This window comes from Macrosteles quadrilineatus, unplaced genomic scaffold, assembly GCF_028750875.1.
Source record: "Macrosteles quadrilineatus isolate MER2022 unplaced genomic scaffold, UCM_ALF_1.0 Scaffold_2__2_contigs__length_208266976, whole genome shotgun sequence".
Taxonomy (NCBI): Eukaryota; Metazoa; Arthropoda; class Insecta; order Hemiptera; family Cicadellidae; genus Macrosteles; species Macrosteles quadrilineatus.
Window position 1 is genome coordinate 147220874 of NW_026542595.1, and position 19721 is coordinate 147240594.

A 19721-nucleotide genomic window follows, 5' to 3' on the forward strand; every position below is an offset into this window, starting at 1 on the left:
CAGTAGTCTATTTTTGAAAGCTTACTGCTAGTGGTTACATGCCCTGCCACGCCATGTCATAGTCATAGTGTGTTGTGGTTTGTGGTTATGGGAAAATCGGAAAATGGTTTTTTTCTGTCTGCAACACTTCAAGTTCAAACAAACCCTAACCTAACCCGTAACTTAAATTTTCTTTCAATTTTTAAGAGTTAGTTTAAAACATAAGTAATTCCACTAAGTTAAACCATCAAAAGTTGTATTAAATAAACTGTGAATAAATAACATGTGTGACTTATGAAGTGAATGTGCAAGCATAACTTAGTAGGCCTAACTCCACAATATGATATCCTCCCGCTTACTAGCAAATTTTAAAATTATTTGTGACAGTACGCTTTCTACTAGCTTTAGCAGCAGTGGTAAATTCCATGTTATAAAAATTTTGAACTGTGAAAACAAATATTTGTTTGGAAATCTAATAGAAACTCAAAAGGAAAGAAGAAAGAAAATTGTAAAGGTTAGTTTACAAAAATCAGTTTAGGCCAAGACTAGAAAGGCTACACTCACTTCCAACTTTAACACATTGCGTGCGGGTCAGTCGCCGGCGACCGGTTCCTTATCATTGAGATAAGTGCAATTTTCAAGAGTAAACATGACGGCCGCATTGAAAGAGTTAATCAGCTAACTAAGGCTACTGGTATCTTTGCAGTAACACCATAGGCCTACTAGACTTTAGATATTCAATGAGGTAACTTAATAGGACCAAGTTATGGCCAATGTGAAGTTATCTGTTCAATAGGCCTTAGGCCTAATTGCCTGTAACGTGTTTACGGTAAATAATTACTTAGCCTCCTGTCAGTGGACCTTGCAATAAATACGAGGAAGTCATTTTTTAAAGCCTAGGCCTAAAGATCTTAAGTTAGCCTACTAAAGCCACATTTACACCAAATTTCCACTAACTTAAGTTAAGTTAGTTGCGGCAATTAACTTAGAAGTTGCTTTTTCTACAAAATAAGTTAGGCCTACAGCGACTTTTTCTTTTATCAACTTGTGGACATACAAGTCTTCTACTAAATTATTTGGTTTCCTGCGTAGTGTCGGTAAAGATAAAAGAAAGTTCACCTTTATACTGTACCGGCTCACCCCTTGCTTTGCTGGATACATTCCACGCACGCAGTTTAGTAGGTGGACGGGTAAATGCTAGATTTTATAGGTTGCCAACCTCTTAAAAAAAAGTAAGGCCTATAAGTTAAAATGATTTCAGAACACATTAAAGTCAAAGTCGATAATTTATTATACAGCTGAGTGTCGTGTTTTCCATACTGCCCTGTTGGTCTGCCGCAGACATGTCGCGGGCGTGGGCTGCCTGCCCACAAACACACTCACACACACACACAGGTAGCTACAGTACCGTACATATATAGTGTAACTTAATACCTCACTAGAGCCTATTGTTCGTTACTATGCAGCCGCAGCACGTATGACATCGGTAATATGGACATACTGTTTTTGCATGCTTTTAGCAGGAAAACGGGACAAAACAAAAATGTCCGTAAAAAAGGACTACAGTAATAACTTAGTCTATATTAGATTTGTTGATTCAGCATGCAATTGCCAATTACTTTGCTACAAAATCAGTTGACAGGGGTACCTACAGTAATTTATTGACATTTATTGGGGTAATCTTAGTGACAAGTGGTGGCGGGAGGGGGCGGCTAACTTCGCTGCCTAAAGACGGAGATAGTTTAATACGTCACTGGACATAAAAGGCATGTCAGGGTGGTCGGTTGGGCTTCATGCGAATTAGTGACTGTAAGTCCTTTGAAGACAGGTACCTAGGTTGGATTAGGTACGGTACCTACTTGCATATTTACTTCCCCGACGCCACTGACCAGCTCTTGATAGATAGACTGAGTCAAAAAATAACTAGGCTACCTAGATTTATATACATATTTACAAGTTTTGGTGGCAGACTAAATGCAAATTTTATAAAAATCATCTAAGGAGTACTTTTAAGGGCCTTGCCAGTAGCCACTCTCAGTTCGTTTTTAAAACCTGAGGCGTCAAGGTCTTAAAAGTACAGGGGCAGTCGGTTTTATATCCTAATTCCCAACATAGGAAAGCTGTCCTTTATTGTTCAGTCTGCAGATAGGGATATCATGGTTGACCTTGTAAGTCATTGTGATCATGTAACCGGTAGTCTTCTCTCAGTACAAAACTGGAAATTTTAGTCTTTAAATTGTTTAGAGTAATTAGAATATGTACTGGTTGTATAATAACTTTAGCCTACTTCAGGCAGGTTGTTGGGATTAGGATTCCGTGCCAGACTGCAGGTCATGTGTTGTGTTTTGTTTACATTTCTAGGCAAAGCTTATTTGATTTGAACCACGTCTTAGTTTTCTCGAAGGACTGTTCAGCCTTGACCCTTGCTTCCTCCAGAGTTTTTGCATCCGCAAAGATGGTCGCGTCGTCCACAAAAAGCATTACCTTGCCAAACTGCCCGAGGTCTTCACCACCACCAAGAAAGCACAGGGCCCAAAACAGATACCTGGGGCACGCCATGTTTAGGTAGCAATGGTTGCGAATTTGCCCCTTTTACTGCCAGTATCTGTTTTTGGTTAATGAGGTAGGATTTAAAGGCATGCAGTGCTGGCCCCCTAATGCCATACAGATGTAGGCCTATCGGTAACTTGTCGAGCATTTGATTGTGGGAAACGCAAAATTAAAAGCTTTGCTTAGATCAGCTAGGGTGAGTAGGCCCTACCACCAAATTTCCCTCTTTAAAAAACATCAACTACCTTCGTGGCAAGTTTAAGAACTGCAGTATTTGTGGTTCTACCGCTACTAAAACCATATTGGGAGTCGTTAAACAGGCCATTCTGGTTTCGTGTTGAACAACCTACTTAACTTAAGAACAGCTTATTTGTACTAACTTATGATTGTTTTTTAGGATGTAAATAAAGCCTTTGATGATAAAAGTATCACCACAAATTGTAGTGAAGGTACACCCAGAAATGAAGTTCATGATGATTATGAAACCGGACCTGCAGATAAAGAGCTCACTAAGACCAGAGCTAAAAAGTCAAAATCATCTAAAAAGTTTACTACAGACGTAGTCAGCCAAATCCCTAGTAAAAGTGAATTACCAAAATTAACAACTGACGAATTTATTTTTAAATCTGCCATACCATTGAATGAAGAAAACTATCCACTATCTAACCCCGAAAAATGTCAGCTTTTTTCTCAAGAGTGTTCTGTCAAAAATGTTTATAATTATACATTCAGCGACTCAGCTGTCAAATCGTTTATGAAATTTCCTTCAGTTAGCAAAATAATAGAAGATACCATGTCGGATAGAAATAAACAAATATTGGACAGGTGGCGGCAAAATATGATCAAGGAGCTGGGAGAGGATGGTTTCCGGAAACAAAATGAAGGTGAGATAAATTATTGGTATAAATTATAGCTTAGAGAATCATAAAATCTTTGGTGATTGGGTACTTGCTTTTAAAATGATCATGCAAGTTTAATGGATCATGTTCTTTATTAATTTACTAGAGGTAGTCCAGTGGTCGAAAACTCGACCAAAATATGGAGTGTACAGGATTCTCTATTTTCACCCCACGCTGTAAATAAACCATGTGATTGGAATTTCTTTCATTTGTTTTGATTTTCTGTTTATATTTTGTTGTCATTTTGTCACTAGCATGGCATGGCAACCCATAAGGCCCATGTTAATTTTTAAAAATTTCAAATTCATTTTTGTGTTTATTTTTTTGCCTATTTTAATTTATAAAGGGATTCTGCACATCTACAGGAAAATATCTTTCTAACAGTATGCGTAGATTTTCCCTGTGGTGAAAACAAGCTGAGAAAAAAGGTTTTAAAGAAACATGCTTGCCTATTATTATATAGATTCAAAAAGTCCGACATTGGGGCGGAGTCCTTTTGACGGATCTGCACCAAGCTACGCACAAACCATCCTTGAATAATGCTTAATTATGCCTGAAAGTTTCATTACAATCTGTCAAGCGGCTTCGGAGTTCATAAGGTACATACATACATACATACATACATAGTTCCTCTTTTATAGATATAGATTTAGTTCACATTACAGATTAATTATAACCCTATTAATTTGAAATAACAACTTCACCAATATTTCTGAATTTTTAATTTCATGAGACCTTTTGCCAGCTATGCTGGCATCATCAGACACATCACAAAACTGAAGGTTATGTTTATGTTTAAAAAATACAATTATAAACTTTAAAGAATGTAACATATGGGTAGTTAAAAATAAAAACTATTCTGTTAAGTACATTTAGCTAAAATTACAAAAATATATGTATAAAAATGAAATATAAAGTAGAATTAGCTTATAACTTTGTAAATTTAGAATTTAGTAATGTAATTTTTTAATTGGACCGTTATCATTATTTACCAAACTGCCCATTTTATTTATAAATAATGATTCCCATGAATTTAGTTCATTGGATTTTGTTATATTTTTTATTAATTTAGTATTATTGATTGATATTGTGTGGTCTGTTTCTAAGCAATGTTTTGCTATTGCTGATTTTTCAGGTCTGTTGTGTGTTATGTGAGAAGTGTGTTCTTTGAATCTAGTTTTAATATTTCTTTTTGTTTGTCCAAGATACTTCATCTCACAACTGTCACACTGAATTTGATAAATGCCAGATTTTGTTGTATTTTCTAATTTACTTTTTGGATTTCCAAGAATGTTTTTAATTTTGTTTTTTGTTTTAAATTAAACCATTAATTCAGCATTTTTCTGAAACGTTTTCTTGACGTCTTTATATTGCTTAGTATAGGTAGTGCTTACCCATTTCTTCTTTACTTTGATTGGTTCCAGTTTAGTTCTTTTCTTTTTATCATTTCTTTTTAAAGCTTTGGTCAACATATTGTCTACAATTTTGGTTTCATATCCATTATACTTAGCCACGTCTTTTATGTAGTTAAGCTCTTTATTATAATTTTCTTGGGACAGTGGGGTATTTAAGAGGCGATAAATCATTGATATTAAAAATTCAGAAACATTGGTGAAGTTGTTATTTCAAATTAATATTAATTCCAATATTACCAGTTCTTCTTGAAGAATTATAACCCTGTTGAAATAAGTAACCTGTCTAATTCAGTACCGTACTCATTTAAGGCTCCCTTCTTATTTTCTATTAAATATCACTATTTGTTCTTTGTTCATTTACAGGATACAAGATTAAAGATTTTTTTACTCGGAAAATTGGGGATCTAGGTTCTTTTAGAACGTACACCACTTATTTCGTAAAAAGGAAATGTAATTATTTATAATTTTGCATAAAATTCGGTAGACAAGAGTTCTCTTGATCGCAGGGAGTAGAAGTTGTTTCAGAGTAAATCCTGTGTAGACTAATTTGAGATCCAGCCTACACTGAATGTAGAAGAGAGTAGTTTTATCTATCTGTAATAAGTATTATAACATGTAGTTCTTGCTCATTCTTTTGATGGCAAAGTAAAATATTATTGTCTTTTATACAGGGTGGCTGAAAAGTAACTTGCATCCTCCTTAACTTTTGAACCTTTTGAGATATTTGAAATCGGTTTGCGGCAACCTTCTTAGAAACAAGAGACTATATTAATTATGGTTGATTTTGAAAATTTTGCCCTTAGGGGTAGCGGGTGTAAGGGGTAGCTCAAATTTTCAAATGGCAAGCATAGTCGAGTTTGGTATCATTTTACATGTCCTCACAAAACTAAACAATTGACATAAAGAAAATTGAAATCGAACCACTAATAACAAAATGGAAGATAAAAATGATTAAACAATGGTTATTAATAAGTAACATTTAGGGGCCCCCTCACCACTACCCCTAAGGCAAATTTTCAAAATAAACTAACATTATTTTATCACATCATATCTAAACATGTTGCCGTAAACCGATTTCAAATAGTTAAAAATTGAAGGTGGGTGTAAGTTAATTTTCAGCCACCCTCATTGTTATTGGATTTGAAACATTTTATGGCACCATTTTGTTAGTGGTCTGATTTTGGTTTTCTTTATGTCAATTGTTTAATTTATTCAAGACCTGTAAAATTATACCAAACTCGACTAATCTTGCTATTTTAAAATTTTTAGCTATCCCCTACCCCCGCTACCCCTAGGGGCAAAATTTTCAAAATTATCCATCATTATTGTAGCCCCCTCATAGCTGAAAAAGAAGGTTGCCGCAAATCTTTTTCTTTAAATATATCCCAAATAAGTGGATTGATACTCTGGTAGAGGTAGATAGCCTCAAATCATGGACTCAACAAACCCAGATTTGATCATTGTCATTTCTTCATAGAGTTTGTGTGAAAAACATTGTCTATTAGTACATATGAGAGAAAGAATAAGATATACATTTTCCACTCCTAAAAGAGAAAGATGTGGGACCTTTGCACTTATACAGGGTGTTTATAAAAGAATGCCGGGTTTTAAAATGGTAATTGCTTGGATACTATTCAAGGTAACTAAACGTGTTATAGGTCAAATTGAAGCTAAGCTAACTAAGTTCTGTTTCCCATGTGGCAAGGGAGGAAACGTTGACCTTGGCATGCGCAAAACAGGTTCGGGGTGGAAGGCCGCTATTGCAACTCACGCGCCTGAATCCAGTCGCCAGTGCAATTTTTACGGCGCAACAGAAGGCACAAAGTGTAATCCGTGGTTTTCAGAGTTTTTATTGATTGCTAAATTAAACTAAATTTAAATCTACTTGATGATAAAGAAATTTGACGCTGCTTTAATGAGATTTGTAGTACCGTAGTGTTTTGAAAAGACATTCACCTGGCCAGCTAAAAACAAGCGATGACATAGTCGAAGAAATCTGACAATTCTGCATCAGAAGCCCCAAAAAATCGAATGCCTGACGAAGTCAGTTGAACATACCTAAATAAACACTTCATGATGTTTTTTGTAAAAGATAAAGTCTTTGTGCTTAAAAAGATTCAGTTAGAAGACATCAGATAAACCCACCGATCGCCCTAAGCGTACAGACTAAGCCAGTTTTACCCTCATATAAGATTGGATGAAAATCTGAATTTTATTAAATTATTCCAAATTGTATCAAAGTATGAGAAAAAAACTTTGTTCTTTTCCCTTCAATTTGACGTTTAAATCATTTAATTATCTTGAATAGTCCCCGAGCACAACGGTTTCAAATCCCGGTATCTCTAACACCCTGTATGTACCATCAAATGGATGGTTGTAAAGCAGCAAATTATTTTATGGGTATTGACCATGTAATGGACCTTAAAATCGCTATCATGTAAGGAATTTACTAAACCAAATATATTTAAACTCAAATTTTTCATTTTTATTCATTCAATAACTAATTATTTTTTGTAATTCAGGTGTATACATGTTATCATTTCACACAGTGTAATATGTAACTATTTGTGCAGCCACGAAGGCGCGAGGTGGGGAGTTCCACGCTGCAGTGCTACACAGGGTACTCAACAGAGAGGTGGGGGAGTGTAGTGAGGTGACTAGGAATGCACTCAACAGTCTGTCGTGGCTGTTAGACGAGGTCACTCATCCCATGGCTGTGGAGAGTGTCATCGCTCATCCCACACTTGGCTACAAGGGCGTGTTTGACTGTGTGGCGCTGTTCAGGTCAGTTGTGTGGTAGCAACAATCTATGTAGTTTTATAGCTTAAACCTCCATATTCAAGTTGAAGTCATTGTTCATAAGGACTGAGTTGTTTATTTCAATCTGTATTGATCCCAGGGTGAAGGAGAGCTGTCCCTTTTTTTTACCTAACCAAAGATGGCAACCCTGGTTCTGAGATCCCTCGTTAATGCTAAGATCATAGTTGGGTTCTTGACTATTTATTTCTTGTGACAATATCGAGGTTGAAATGAAAATGTAATTGTAATGTTGATAAAAATAATAATTGACAGTGAGTTTACAAGAAGTGTAAAGCTAAAATTAACAGACATTTTTAGTCTCAATTTCATACTTTTATTCAGGTTTGTTGTTTGTTTACAGTTGGCTTTGTGCTGTTTATATTTATTAAATTTCTTTTAACAATATAATAGTGCAATAAAAACTAGCTTTAACGAAATAATATTGTCTTTTTAATACTTTTTCTGCGTTCAAGAGCTAAACTCATTTTGCAGGCTTGAGACTGCCAGTGGCCGCATTTATTTATTTTTAAATAATCACATAACATCATATTCAGACAGGTGATACGTCATTGTTACAATACTTTATAGTCTCTATTCTAAAACTGGTACTTTCCTGTTAAAGGGAACATTCATTATTATCGATGATTTTTTCGATATATCGATATTTTTGTTTACCAATCTATTACATATTGACAACTGATCTTGTTTTGGCTAAAATAGTCTATTATATGGATTAAGAAATGAAACTGTTCTAAGCTAACCTAACATAACCAACCAAACTTGCTGTACTATTTAAAAATTCCTTTTGATAACAGAAAAGGCAAGTTAAACATGGAATGTTACACAGCAAGTTTGGTTAGTTACGTTAGGTTATTTTTTTTAGAACAATTTCATTTCATTATTGTTTGTTGATACTGAACAATATTTATCGTATTTGTCAGCTGATATGTTTAAATTTGTTAATATCGATATATCGAGAAAAAAATCGATAATAATGAATGTTCCCTTTAACAGGAAAGTACCCTAAAACTATTACCAAAATAAATTTCATATGCTGAGCCTTAACATCTACACAGCTTCCATATATTCCTCCAATGAGAATAAGGCCTTCTCCAAAAGAAAGTTTTTAACTTCTTTTTATTTAAATTTAGGGAATGAATCAGTGTCCCTAATTGAAGAAGGTAATTTGTTATATATTTTTGGGCCCATGTACTGAGGAGATAAATGGAATACTTTAAGTCTGTGCTGAACTGGTTTTATATTGTTTTTAAATCTAGTGTTATGAGGATGTTCATGTTGATCTTCCATGAATGTGGCAAAATCACTTTTAACCATTAAAGCCAGTTTAAAGATATAAGAACTATACAAAGTAAGAATTTTAAACCGAATGAAAAACTCTTTAATGTGAGTAATTCGATACACTTTGGCTAAGACTATAACTGCTCTTTTCTGGAGGATAAAAATTTGTTCGGCATGACTAGAAGAACCCCATACTGTTAAACCGTAATTCATGATGGAAGAAAAATAAGCGTGATATACTGCTAATTGTGTGTCTAAATTTGTAGTATGTTGAATTACCCGAAGAAGTAATTCGGGTCATTAAAAGTATTGACCCTCAAAGCCCCAGAGGGAAAGGAGTTTAGGAGGTTGAGTATGGTAAGGAAGGTTGAAAATATGGACAAGCCTAGAGGCCAGTATGTGACAGGTGGTGGGGGGTGGGGGTTTGGAGAAGCAAGGGAGCGAAGTTTAAATTAAGCGATTGGTCATCTAAGAGGAAAATTCCAAAAGGTGAAACATGGTGTATGTGGTAGGCTATATGTTAAATAGTGAAAAGATGATTCAGCTGAAAGAGCTGGAAGTCGGGGTTGTAAAGGCAGATAAGCCGATAAAGTGATGTAATTAAGAAAGTGAGGTCTGGCGTTGGGAAGATTTTGGTTTTTTTTTTTTGTGGAAGATAAGTATACCAATTGATGTGGATGTCAGAATGAATTAAAGGGTGCTACAAAAGGTCTCCAGGCCGAAGTAGCTAGGGGTAGGCTATTACCCCAACCCCACAAAAAAAAAAAAAAAATGTGGATGCAAAGAAGAACACGGAAAGTCATGGTGGAAGACTTTACTCGCTTCCACCATGATGTAGGGTGATCCGGGCCCGAGAGTCTTAACACAATATTCCTACACATATAAGATTTTTTCCCAGACCAAGTGTTTAAAGACGTACACACTTTTACTTTAATTTAAAACTATTTAAAAAAACCCATAATTCTAAAAAAAAACCATAAATCCTATTAATTTGTTATTATTGGTTTAAAAATATATTGCAAAACATTCAGATGAATGAATAGCCCTATAGGAATTAGCAACTAGCATAGAGTATAGAATAGTTACTGTACACCACTACTCCAAAGCATCTTGACATCCTAGGTAAAATAGAGTTCAGTCAACTGTATGATTGATTTGTAATATTTTTTCAGAAATATTCCTGTGGTAATAGACTGGAAGTTGTCAGACAAGCCGAAGAAAGATCTGAAAGACACATATGACGCTCCTGTCCAAGTAACAGCTTATATTGGTGCCATTAACCACGACCCTAATTACAAATGGGCTGTAAGTATTTAAACTGTTTTTGTTTTAAAGTAAAAAAACATGTACTTTTCAAATCTGTATTCCACCTTATTTTCTACTGATTGAACATGAGTACATAATTGAGTTGTATGCTTCAGAAATAATCTAACTTGATATACCTGGATAGCTTTTGGGTCCTAATTACTCCATGGTATAGCTGGATAGCTTATCAGCCCTATGCTCAACATGGTTTCTGGCATCATCCCTCACCTCAGTTCCTCTGTTTTACCGACTGCCCACACTTCTTATAAGCTATAACACCATTTAATGTTCAAATCATTGTCTAATACTAATTAGACCTACATATTAGACGAATATCTTTGTTTACGTATGGCCTAATATTAGGCCTACCCATCTGGAGCGAGCATGTATAAAGAGTAGAGTGAGGGACTTTGGCCAGACGAGATCTCGGGCTCTAATCACGATAGTGACTGATGGATTTTTATCTTAATGATAATGCTGCAACCGTTTAGGCCTTGCCTGAAATTATGTGTAAGTAGAACAAGTGTCCTAGAATGTGAAGCAGAAGGATAAAATTTATTACATTTTTGCGCTTTCCTTGTGACAGGTGGACCATGGCCTAGTAGCAGTGGCATACACCAGTGGGGATCCTTGTGATGTCTTCCTATTGGCTCCCAAACACTGCCAGATCTACTGGAAACACTGGTTACAACGACTGGAAAAGTTCAAAGCTAGATCACATCTTCACCTTGACCATGAAATTGACGAAAAAGCACTCCAGCTGACATGACTTGATCATTATTGTTGGTATTTATTTATACATTGTATTTTTTTAACGGCTTATTGCTGGATGTAAAATATATATTGTTATTTATACAGTTATAGTTGAGTGAGACTGTATTTCCTGAGAAAGTATTTCCTTTACAAAATTACAGATTCATTATTTCTTATTTAACATTTTTTTAACGTAGAATTTTTAGAACTAAAGGTTGCCATGTTTGGATACAGAGTTCATATTTTGCCTATCAATAACAGCAGTTTTCTATGTTAATCCAACCTGTTGTATAACAGCATGTAAATAATAGGAGAGCTGTCTCTTGCCAAAGACTGATTTTAATGTTAAATATGATCATTATTGGGACCTTTTATGTTAATGAACTATCACTATCATTATCTTATTTTTGTTTCTGTTAATTCACTACTGTTTAGTAAACATGTTTGAATATGTCAGATCCAACCTTTCATAACTAAACTGGAAAAGTAAGTTCTGTAGTGAATTTACGGAATAAAAAAGTAGTGGTAGTGAAAAAGATTGTTTGCAAATAACCTTGTCAAAGTTTAAAATGATTGCTTGCATATAATAATTGTTATGTATGTGGCCTACAAACGATTAGAAATTACTTGTTTAGTAAAAAATATAACAACATCACTTTTGTTACTGACTGACTGGCAAGCAGCACTCCCGTCATCAAGTAGGTGTAACCACAGAAGTATTGTATAGAGAAAATACAGTTATGAGACAACCGTGTGCTTTTAGTCCTGGTATGTTTGGGCGGAATTTGTGACAAGCAAGGAAGAGCCCAATCGGCAAACTCTGTGCAGAAACTCCTATCGCACAGGGCTCAAAGTCTTCCTCCACCTTTTGCCTACTTGATGGCAAGGGGGGGTGGTGTTAGTCTTTGTCCTAGACACTAGCACTAGTGCTAGATACCACTTGAATGTACCATGGAGTGTATCTTCCTTCTTTGCTTCTCTGTGGCCTCTCACATGCCTTGGTCTTAATGCCCGAATATGATACAGAATATACACATCAGAATCAGAATGGTTTCTGATTCTTATTGGTCTTTAGCGGTTAAAAAAATAAACCTGTTAAGTATGAAACATTGATTATAAGTCACTCGGACATTTAATAACAATCTAATACTGATAACATTTATTCAACAAAAAAGCATAACAGTTTCAGTCAATTGTAACAAGTGGGTTTAACTCACGGACCTTAATTTATCTTAATATCTTGAGTAGTTTCCACTTTGATTGTTGGAGCAGTCGCTGCAAAGTTTGAGATTTGAAGGTTGTTCGCTAGCTACACATTGTTCTGGCCACAGGAATACCTCTGATCACATACTCCTCCTGAACTGCTGTATTGTACCGCTCTGTGTAGCTCTTGCAGTAACCTCTCATATTTAGGGTTGACTGGGATAATCCTGTTAGGGGACACAAAGGATTATAGTTTTGTACAATATTATTCTTCAAGACCTAATAAGTTAATAATCCAGCTGATAGCTGGTCTGATACCTTCATTGTCAAGCTGTATTTCAGCTGCGATTAGGTGATTTTCATAACAAAATTAGAGATAGAAAGAAGGGTTCTGAAAATACTCCTAAATTTAAACTAAATGCGAAATAGCACTACTCGAGGCTGTAAATTCAATAACAAATGTATTTATATCAAGCATATTAAAAAAAGAATACTATCAAAAGTACATGGGGAAACTTATAATGAAAAGGTTTTTATTGGTTACAATACAGAATTTGAGTATTAAATAATTGCTATATTTAAAATCACAAGTCTTAACAGTAATATTCATCGCTCTCCAGGGTGTCAATTTTTATTGCAGTTCATATAGTGAGGTGATAAGTCATTAACTTGTAATCCAGAAGTTCAAGTAAGGACTAGGATCACATAGCATACTACATGTTTGATACCAGAGAATTATAACGCATATGCTAGCTAACCACACCTCTTGGGGGTGAAGACTAAAAAACTCCAGTCATAGGCAACCAGGTCTGATTAACCCTGGTATTTCAGCAAACATATTTAAACTCTGGTAATCAACAATGACAACCGGGAGTGTCGATTTAGCAAACAGCCTGTTGAGACTGCAAAGCACATCTTTCTGGATTGCTACAAACATGGTTCTAGGAGAACGACTCTGTTTGGTCAAAAGCTAACATTGGGCAAAGCTCACGGACCTGGTCAAGGACAGCTTGCCTAGTTAGCGGCATGGCATGCACAATAAGCTTCGGTTGACTTGCTGGGACCCTGAGTCCACCCTCAACAATACAATACTATACAACCATTTCAAAAAATGCTCCGGACTATTGAAACATGTGGTCTCAGTGAGTAACAAAGCTACATAAGGCATGACACTATTCTACACTCATGCTTCGCTCATATTTGGGTTAAAATACACACATATGTGGCGTCCCCATCTCAAATGAATGAACCTTGAAGGAGAATGAATGAACCTCAAATGGTGTTGGTGAAGAAGAAAATTTCACTACCCAACATTATTAAATAATATTAAAAAGTGCATTATTAAATAATGCACTTTTTACTTACTTCCCCATGGCTTTGGCTCCTTTGATCAACATGGTACCAGCAGCCAAATACTCCCTGGCCTTCTTGGGCTCCTGGCAGGCGACTCGCAGAAAGCAATCGTACTTATTGTCTCCTTCACCCATTAAGTAGCTAATGAGCAACACCAGCTCAGACTCTGTCAGTAGTGATATGGAGGGGGGTGACACAACCTCGTCTACACTGCGTCCCTTCCACGCTCCTGTACCCCACATGGCCGCCCCTAGCAGCAACCCCTTCAGCACTAGCAGGATGATCATATTGGTCAGGTTGAGACTAAGAACCTGTTAGGATCAGACTATAGTAAATATCGTTGTAAATGAGAGGATAAAAATTGGTGGAAATGCCTAAATGCCTGCCTAAAGCAGCCAGATTAAATGGATAGAAGTAATGCTGTGCTTAGTTGTTAGACCATGTATAGTCATGATGCTTGGGGACTGAATAAAATAAATTATTGATCGCAATTAAAATAGAATGTTAGCCAGGTACCGCTAGTTGTCTAAATGATTCAATAAATTAACTTTCTTATATAAGTCCCGCCATCTACCTCTAGACCAGTTAACTCCCCAGTATCTTTTCTAGAATAAACATGGTTTTGTTAATTTTATTTTGAAAAATAAATTTTTCCACTACTTAAAACATCAGACCTTCAGCAGCATTTTTTTTTGTTACGAACTAAGACATGTTTTGGCTAACCTGACTGCTAGTGCCAGACCGTGCTATTAGCTCCTTAGCAATGTCTGCCAACATGGATCTAGCAGCTCCTGGGTCCATGGCTTTCTCTTCCCTCTCACTCTGGGTTTCTGCAGACACCAACACACAGGCCAATAGGGCCAGGGGGATGTAGGACCACATCTGTAAACAGTTACAAGAATCTGCCTTATACAAAGGGAAAACAATAAAGGACCTACTCCCTCCCTGGCGGTGGTAGTTTAGTCAACATCACAAGTTTTTATTCAGTAGTGCACGAAATTGTATTTCAACATTATTAGCAAGACTTAGTAACATGGCTAGCATGGTTTATTTTAACTTTAATACTTTCTTACTAAATGGTGACCATATAAAGTAGGTATTTTAAGCCAAGTATGAATAGAGATGAGTAAATTAAAGCTACAACTAAGACCTAAGTAATGACTGTAAAGACGGTACTGTTAAGTTTTTTTTTTTTTTTTTTTTTTTTTTTAGTTATCTTTTTTATTTAAAAGGTACTAACTTTTTGCTAGCTAAATTAAATTAAATGCTTGGTTTGACTTTGATATTTTATATTTTAATAGCCATGGTTGATGATTTTAAAATAACTTACAAACTTAAATTTTGTTGAGCATATTTTAGTGATTGAATATTTTATATTGCAACTAGCTGACCCGGCGAACTTCGTATCGCCTAAGTTATAGGTTTCCCCTAAGACAGACCGATGGAAAGAAAGTACCGTTACGTTCAATTTTCAAGATGATCTCAATCGCATCGCTCAATCACGTCCTGGTTGAAGTTCGTTCGCTACGCTCACTCACCTTTGGGTTGGAGCTCGTTCGCTGCGCTCACTTGCCTTTAGGTTGGAGCTCGTTCGCTACGCTAACTCGCCTCCAGGTTAGCTCGTTCGCTACGCTCACTCGCCTCCAGGTTGAAGTTCGTTCGCTACGCTCACTCACCTTTTGGTTGCAAATTAGCTGTTGTCATAAATGTAAAAGAAATAATAGTGCTGCACCCTGTTGGTAATCCTTGTAACTTTAATGCTATTGAACATCATAGATCAGAACCAACTTGTTTAATTGAAACAGCTGTTAAGATTCATTAATTCCATTTCTCATAAGGTTAACATGGGAAACTCCAGAGCCACTGGGGCGGAGCCCTTTTAAGAATTTCGAAACGGGAAATAGTTTACGTCCGATTCGCATACCTACAGAATTTACACACCAAATTTCATTACGATCGGTGAAATCGTTCCGGAGGAGTTTGCAGACAAACACTGTGACACGAGAATTTTATATATTAGATTGCCTGGTTACAAATTTATGTATTTTTAAAACGTTTTTATTAGCTCGCTTTCTTGTCCTGTACAATTTTTGCAATCAATTTTATACTAAGTTCCCGATGATCTAGAGACTTGAAACTTGAAACATAGCTCACAAATGGATGCTAATGCAATATTATATCATTTAATTTTCATATTTCCCTTGGGCTACGCCCCATGGGCTTGTTTTTATTAGCTCGCTAGTCGCTTTCCTACAAATTTTGATATCAATTTTAAACAAAGTTCCCGTTGAGCTAGAGACTTGAAATTTGAAACATAGCTCACAAATGGATGACAATGCAATATTTTATCATGTAATTTTCATATTTCCCTTGGGCTACGCCCCATGGGCTTCCAAATTTTCCATGTTTACATTTTGAAAGAATGTAAATATATCATTTAATTTAAGTCAGCTGTAAATACTTTAATTTGACAGTTCGAAGAGCAGAGGTTAAGAGGTACAAGTTGCTCCCCGGAGATTCTTTATGCAAACAAATATTTCAAAATAAAGATAAACAATCTGATTGCATATATATAAAGGTGTTTGTTAATAATTTCATTTGTTATTTATTTAGTATTCTATAAAGTAAACAATAAATTAGATAAACAATAAATAAATTGATACGAGAGCTCGCCCCGTGGTCAAAAACTTGACCAAAAGTATGTATTGTGCAAACTTCTCTATTTTAAGTAACCCCACGCTGTAAATAAAACATGCGATTAGAATTTTTTCCATAACCTTCTTTAGTACAACGCATGTGTTTATCGGCCCAGTAATATGGCCAGCCAGGCTAATTGTCATAACTTTTCCAAAAGCTTTTTAATATTTAAGATTCACTAAAGGAATAGTAGACTTTTCAGGCACATGGGAAACATTTCATTTCACACAACCTGCATGTAAATCTGTCCAATAGATCTCCAGACCTCACTCCTATTAGACTTAAAGTTTTACCTATGTTAAATTGTCAATAGATTTTTAATTTCTGTTTTTATAACACTTGGTCAAGTAATATCTGAAATCGAAGCAAAATGGACAAATATACAGACAATTACATTTGGTACCAACCGTGTGTAATTCGGTCCAGTAGTATGGTCAGGCTAACTGTCGTAAGCTTTAAAATTTTGTCCCATGTTAAATCTCCAAGAAAAGTCTCCATAAGTATTTTTATGTTAATAGAGGTCGCCCCGTGGTTGAAAACCCAACCAAAAATATTTAATGCACAGACTTCTCTATTTTCCCCACACACTGTAAATAAAACATGTGATTGGAATATCTTCCATTTGTTTTGATTTTGCCATCACCATGGCAATCCATAAGACCCATGTTATTTTTTTTTAAGATTTCAAATTCATTTTTCGTGCTTATTTGTGAGCTTAATTCAATTTATAAAGGGATTCTGAGTACCAACCACGTGTAATTTGGTCCAGTGGTATGGTCAGGCTAGCTGTCATAAGTTTTGCATAAGTTTTTTAGTATATTAGATTTTTATAGTTAGTAGGTAGGTCATAAATTCAATCTAATACATAATACCTAATATGAAAAGAAACTCAAATAAACCTTAGATTTCCCACATGCCTCTGTCTTAATCTGATATAGATGCTTGAAATGGATTTAACATCCACACACATTAAAAACTAAAAAGTAGAAAATAATTTATAAATATGTGGAGAACATAAATACTTGTAAGATTTAAAACTAAAAACGTTAGGTGCATGCAATTGATAATAATACGTTAGTTCAATAGGTGAAGGTAATTGTAAATTATCTATTGCATGCACCCCAGTTTTTCGTTTTAAATCTTACAAGTATTTATATTCTCCACATATTTATAAATTATTTTCTACTTTTTAGTGTGTTTAAAAACGTTTTGTTTTAGAAAAGTTTTTTTTATTTATAAATTATTGTGTTTAAAATCCTAGTCTCAAATTTTTTTATTTTAATTTATTATAGTATCAAATCATTAAATAATTATAAAAATATATTCATCACATAGGTCCTTTGAATATTTAGGAACCCAAGCATCCTTTTTGTTGATAATCTATATTATTAGTTATGTAAGGAATGTTTTAAAATCTAAATTGTGAGAGTTTGACAGCTCGCAGGATGATGGGAGAGAGCTCAAACTAAAGGTCTTGGTCCCAGAGAGTCGAGGAAAATAGCAGATTATATATCCAAATCTACCAGAAAAGGAGAAATAACAAAAAATATATTCTATTTAAAATACATTGGGATCAAAAAACTTCTGCTTTGTTTACATTAAACAAGTGATTACACTACCATTGTAGTTATACTTTTAATTAAAGTTGGTAACTAATCAACAAATAATTTCGATTAATTCTGCTTTCACTAAAGTGATCTAAAAATGATTAACTTACAATTTTCAGAGCTGCTGCGTGAAAGATTGTTTGATTTTTAGTTAGTTTAAATATAACAATAACTTGTTGATTTTAGGGACTTGTGTTTCTACATGCCTATATTTATTTAAATGTGTTGAATAATTAAAAAGAATATTCAAGTAATTAATAATATAAGAATATTTTTATAATTTACATAATTTGAATTAGGTAAATAAGTTAATTTGTGATTAAAAAACATATTAATACGAATAAACATTCTACAAGCATCAGTATTTTTAAACTTATTTCATATTGAAAAGAATAATATATCTTACAATATCTAAAACTAAATAAACTCTCTTACCTTTCAAAACCTAATGCTAGATCTTGCTCACTTCCCCAATGACAGCAGACTAAGCCCTACCAACTTGTTCATGTGTTTTTACCCATCCTCCCCCAGATGTGTTTCGTAACCGAAGACAATACAAGTGAAAATTAAATGTCGGAGACGCATGTTTGTCAACAGAAGGAAGCAATGCTTCGCTGACTCAGAGACAACTGGACTATTATCTCCACTTCCTAGATCGCATGTCTACCACTCAGATTATCTGGAGCAGCATCCAAAGATCAACAAAACACTTGTGGCGACTTTCTAAGAAAAATCGAAAGTGTACTTTCTATCGTGTAGTTATCTTGAAGTAAGTCTGTCAAAATGTGTAATTTGAATTTTGGTGCCCTTTAAAACCTCCAATAGATGTATATTGAATGTGGTGGTTATCTATATTGGTGAATGGAATTATTGTGCTTTGCCCAAAGACCAAGAATCTGCTGAACTATATTGTTTGAAATTCAATTAATGTTTGGTTTTTGTACATATATACTTAATGTATTTGTAAATCTTCCGTCTGATCGATACTTTTTGGTCAATAATTTTCACGTACCTCCTTATTTCCATTTTAGTATCGATCTAGGACTGTGTCCCCCCAAGTTTTCATTACCACTATAATCTTATGTGTTGCAACTTTAAAAGAAGTACCAGGGGACCGAGCTTTGCTAGTGTAAAAAATCATCTGAGAGCAGTCTTTGGTCCAGATCTTTTGTATATCTTTATCTGTCAAAATTGTCTATTGTATTTGAGACTTGATAAATATTTAACAGACCATAAGACCATTTTAAAACGTATTTTTAACACAAAGAGAGGTAAAGCCTTGTTTAAAAAGAGTATTATGGTGTTTTAGCTATGAAGGATGTTTAAAGCAAGGAATGGAATGTTTCGTGGAACTCCAATAACATCATGGATATACAGTAGACTCTTGATAATTCGAAATTGGTGGGCCAAGCATATAAATTAGAATTATCAAGAGTTTTGAATTATCAAGAGTTCGATTTATCGGGAGAAAAATAAACCATTCGAATTACAGAGAGTTCATTTGTTTAATACATACAAAGGTAATACCAACATAATACCTTCTTTGACCATTCCACATGCATTTGTAATGTCTATTGGAAAATAAAGCTTTGATTTGATTTGATTTGATTTGGTACAGCACATTACGATAAAACATCATACCGTATTTTAGTACACAATCAACGGCTTATTTTTCAGTTACTGTAGTTGCAAAGAAATTTGTTATTTAGCGCTATATATTTCGCCAATAGCTGAACTATCAGCTGTCGACAACTACATTTGTGCTCAAGGAGATGTCGGGCAATCTAGAGATCGGATTGCCAACTTAGAAAAACAAGTCAGCGAACTAACTCATACTACTGCTCTAACTAAACAAACATCAA

At 34.9% G+C, this 19721-nt stretch overlaps 2 protein-coding genes across 2 annotated transcripts in view; one reads left to right on the top strand and one right to left on the bottom strand.

Moving 5' to 3' along the window:
- Nucleotides 1–124: 124 nt before the first annotated feature.
- Nucleotides 125–11107, top strand: LOC128986844 (mitochondrial genome maintenance exonuclease 1-like). The gene is made up of 5 exons (XM_054407401.1): nucleotides 125–493; nucleotides 2927–3413; nucleotides 7417–7627; nucleotides 10114–10246; nucleotides 10833–11107. Exons 1-5 carry the CDS (start codon nucleotides 320–322, stop codon nucleotides 11013–11015), a joined length of 1188 nt encoding a protein of 395 aa, XP_054263376.1. The 5' UTR covers nucleotides 125–319; the 3' UTR covers nucleotides 11016–11107.
- Nucleotides 11108–12210: 1103 nt separating this feature from the next.
- Nucleotides 12211–19721, bottom strand: part of LOC128985011 (uncharacterized) — an 8964-nt gene continuing 1453 nt past the window's right edge. The window contains exons 2-4 of the mRNA XM_054404383.1: nucleotides 14279–14437; nucleotides 13568–13866; nucleotides 12211–12429 (exon numbers count right to left, since the gene is read on the bottom strand). Of these exons, the coding sequence (XP_054260358.1) occupies nucleotides 12309–12429; nucleotides 13568–13866; nucleotides 14279–14437 (579 nt within the window). The 3' untranslated portion in view covers nucleotides 12211–12308. The remainder of the gene's footprint in view (nucleotides 12430–13567; nucleotides 13867–14278; nucleotides 14438–19721) is intronic.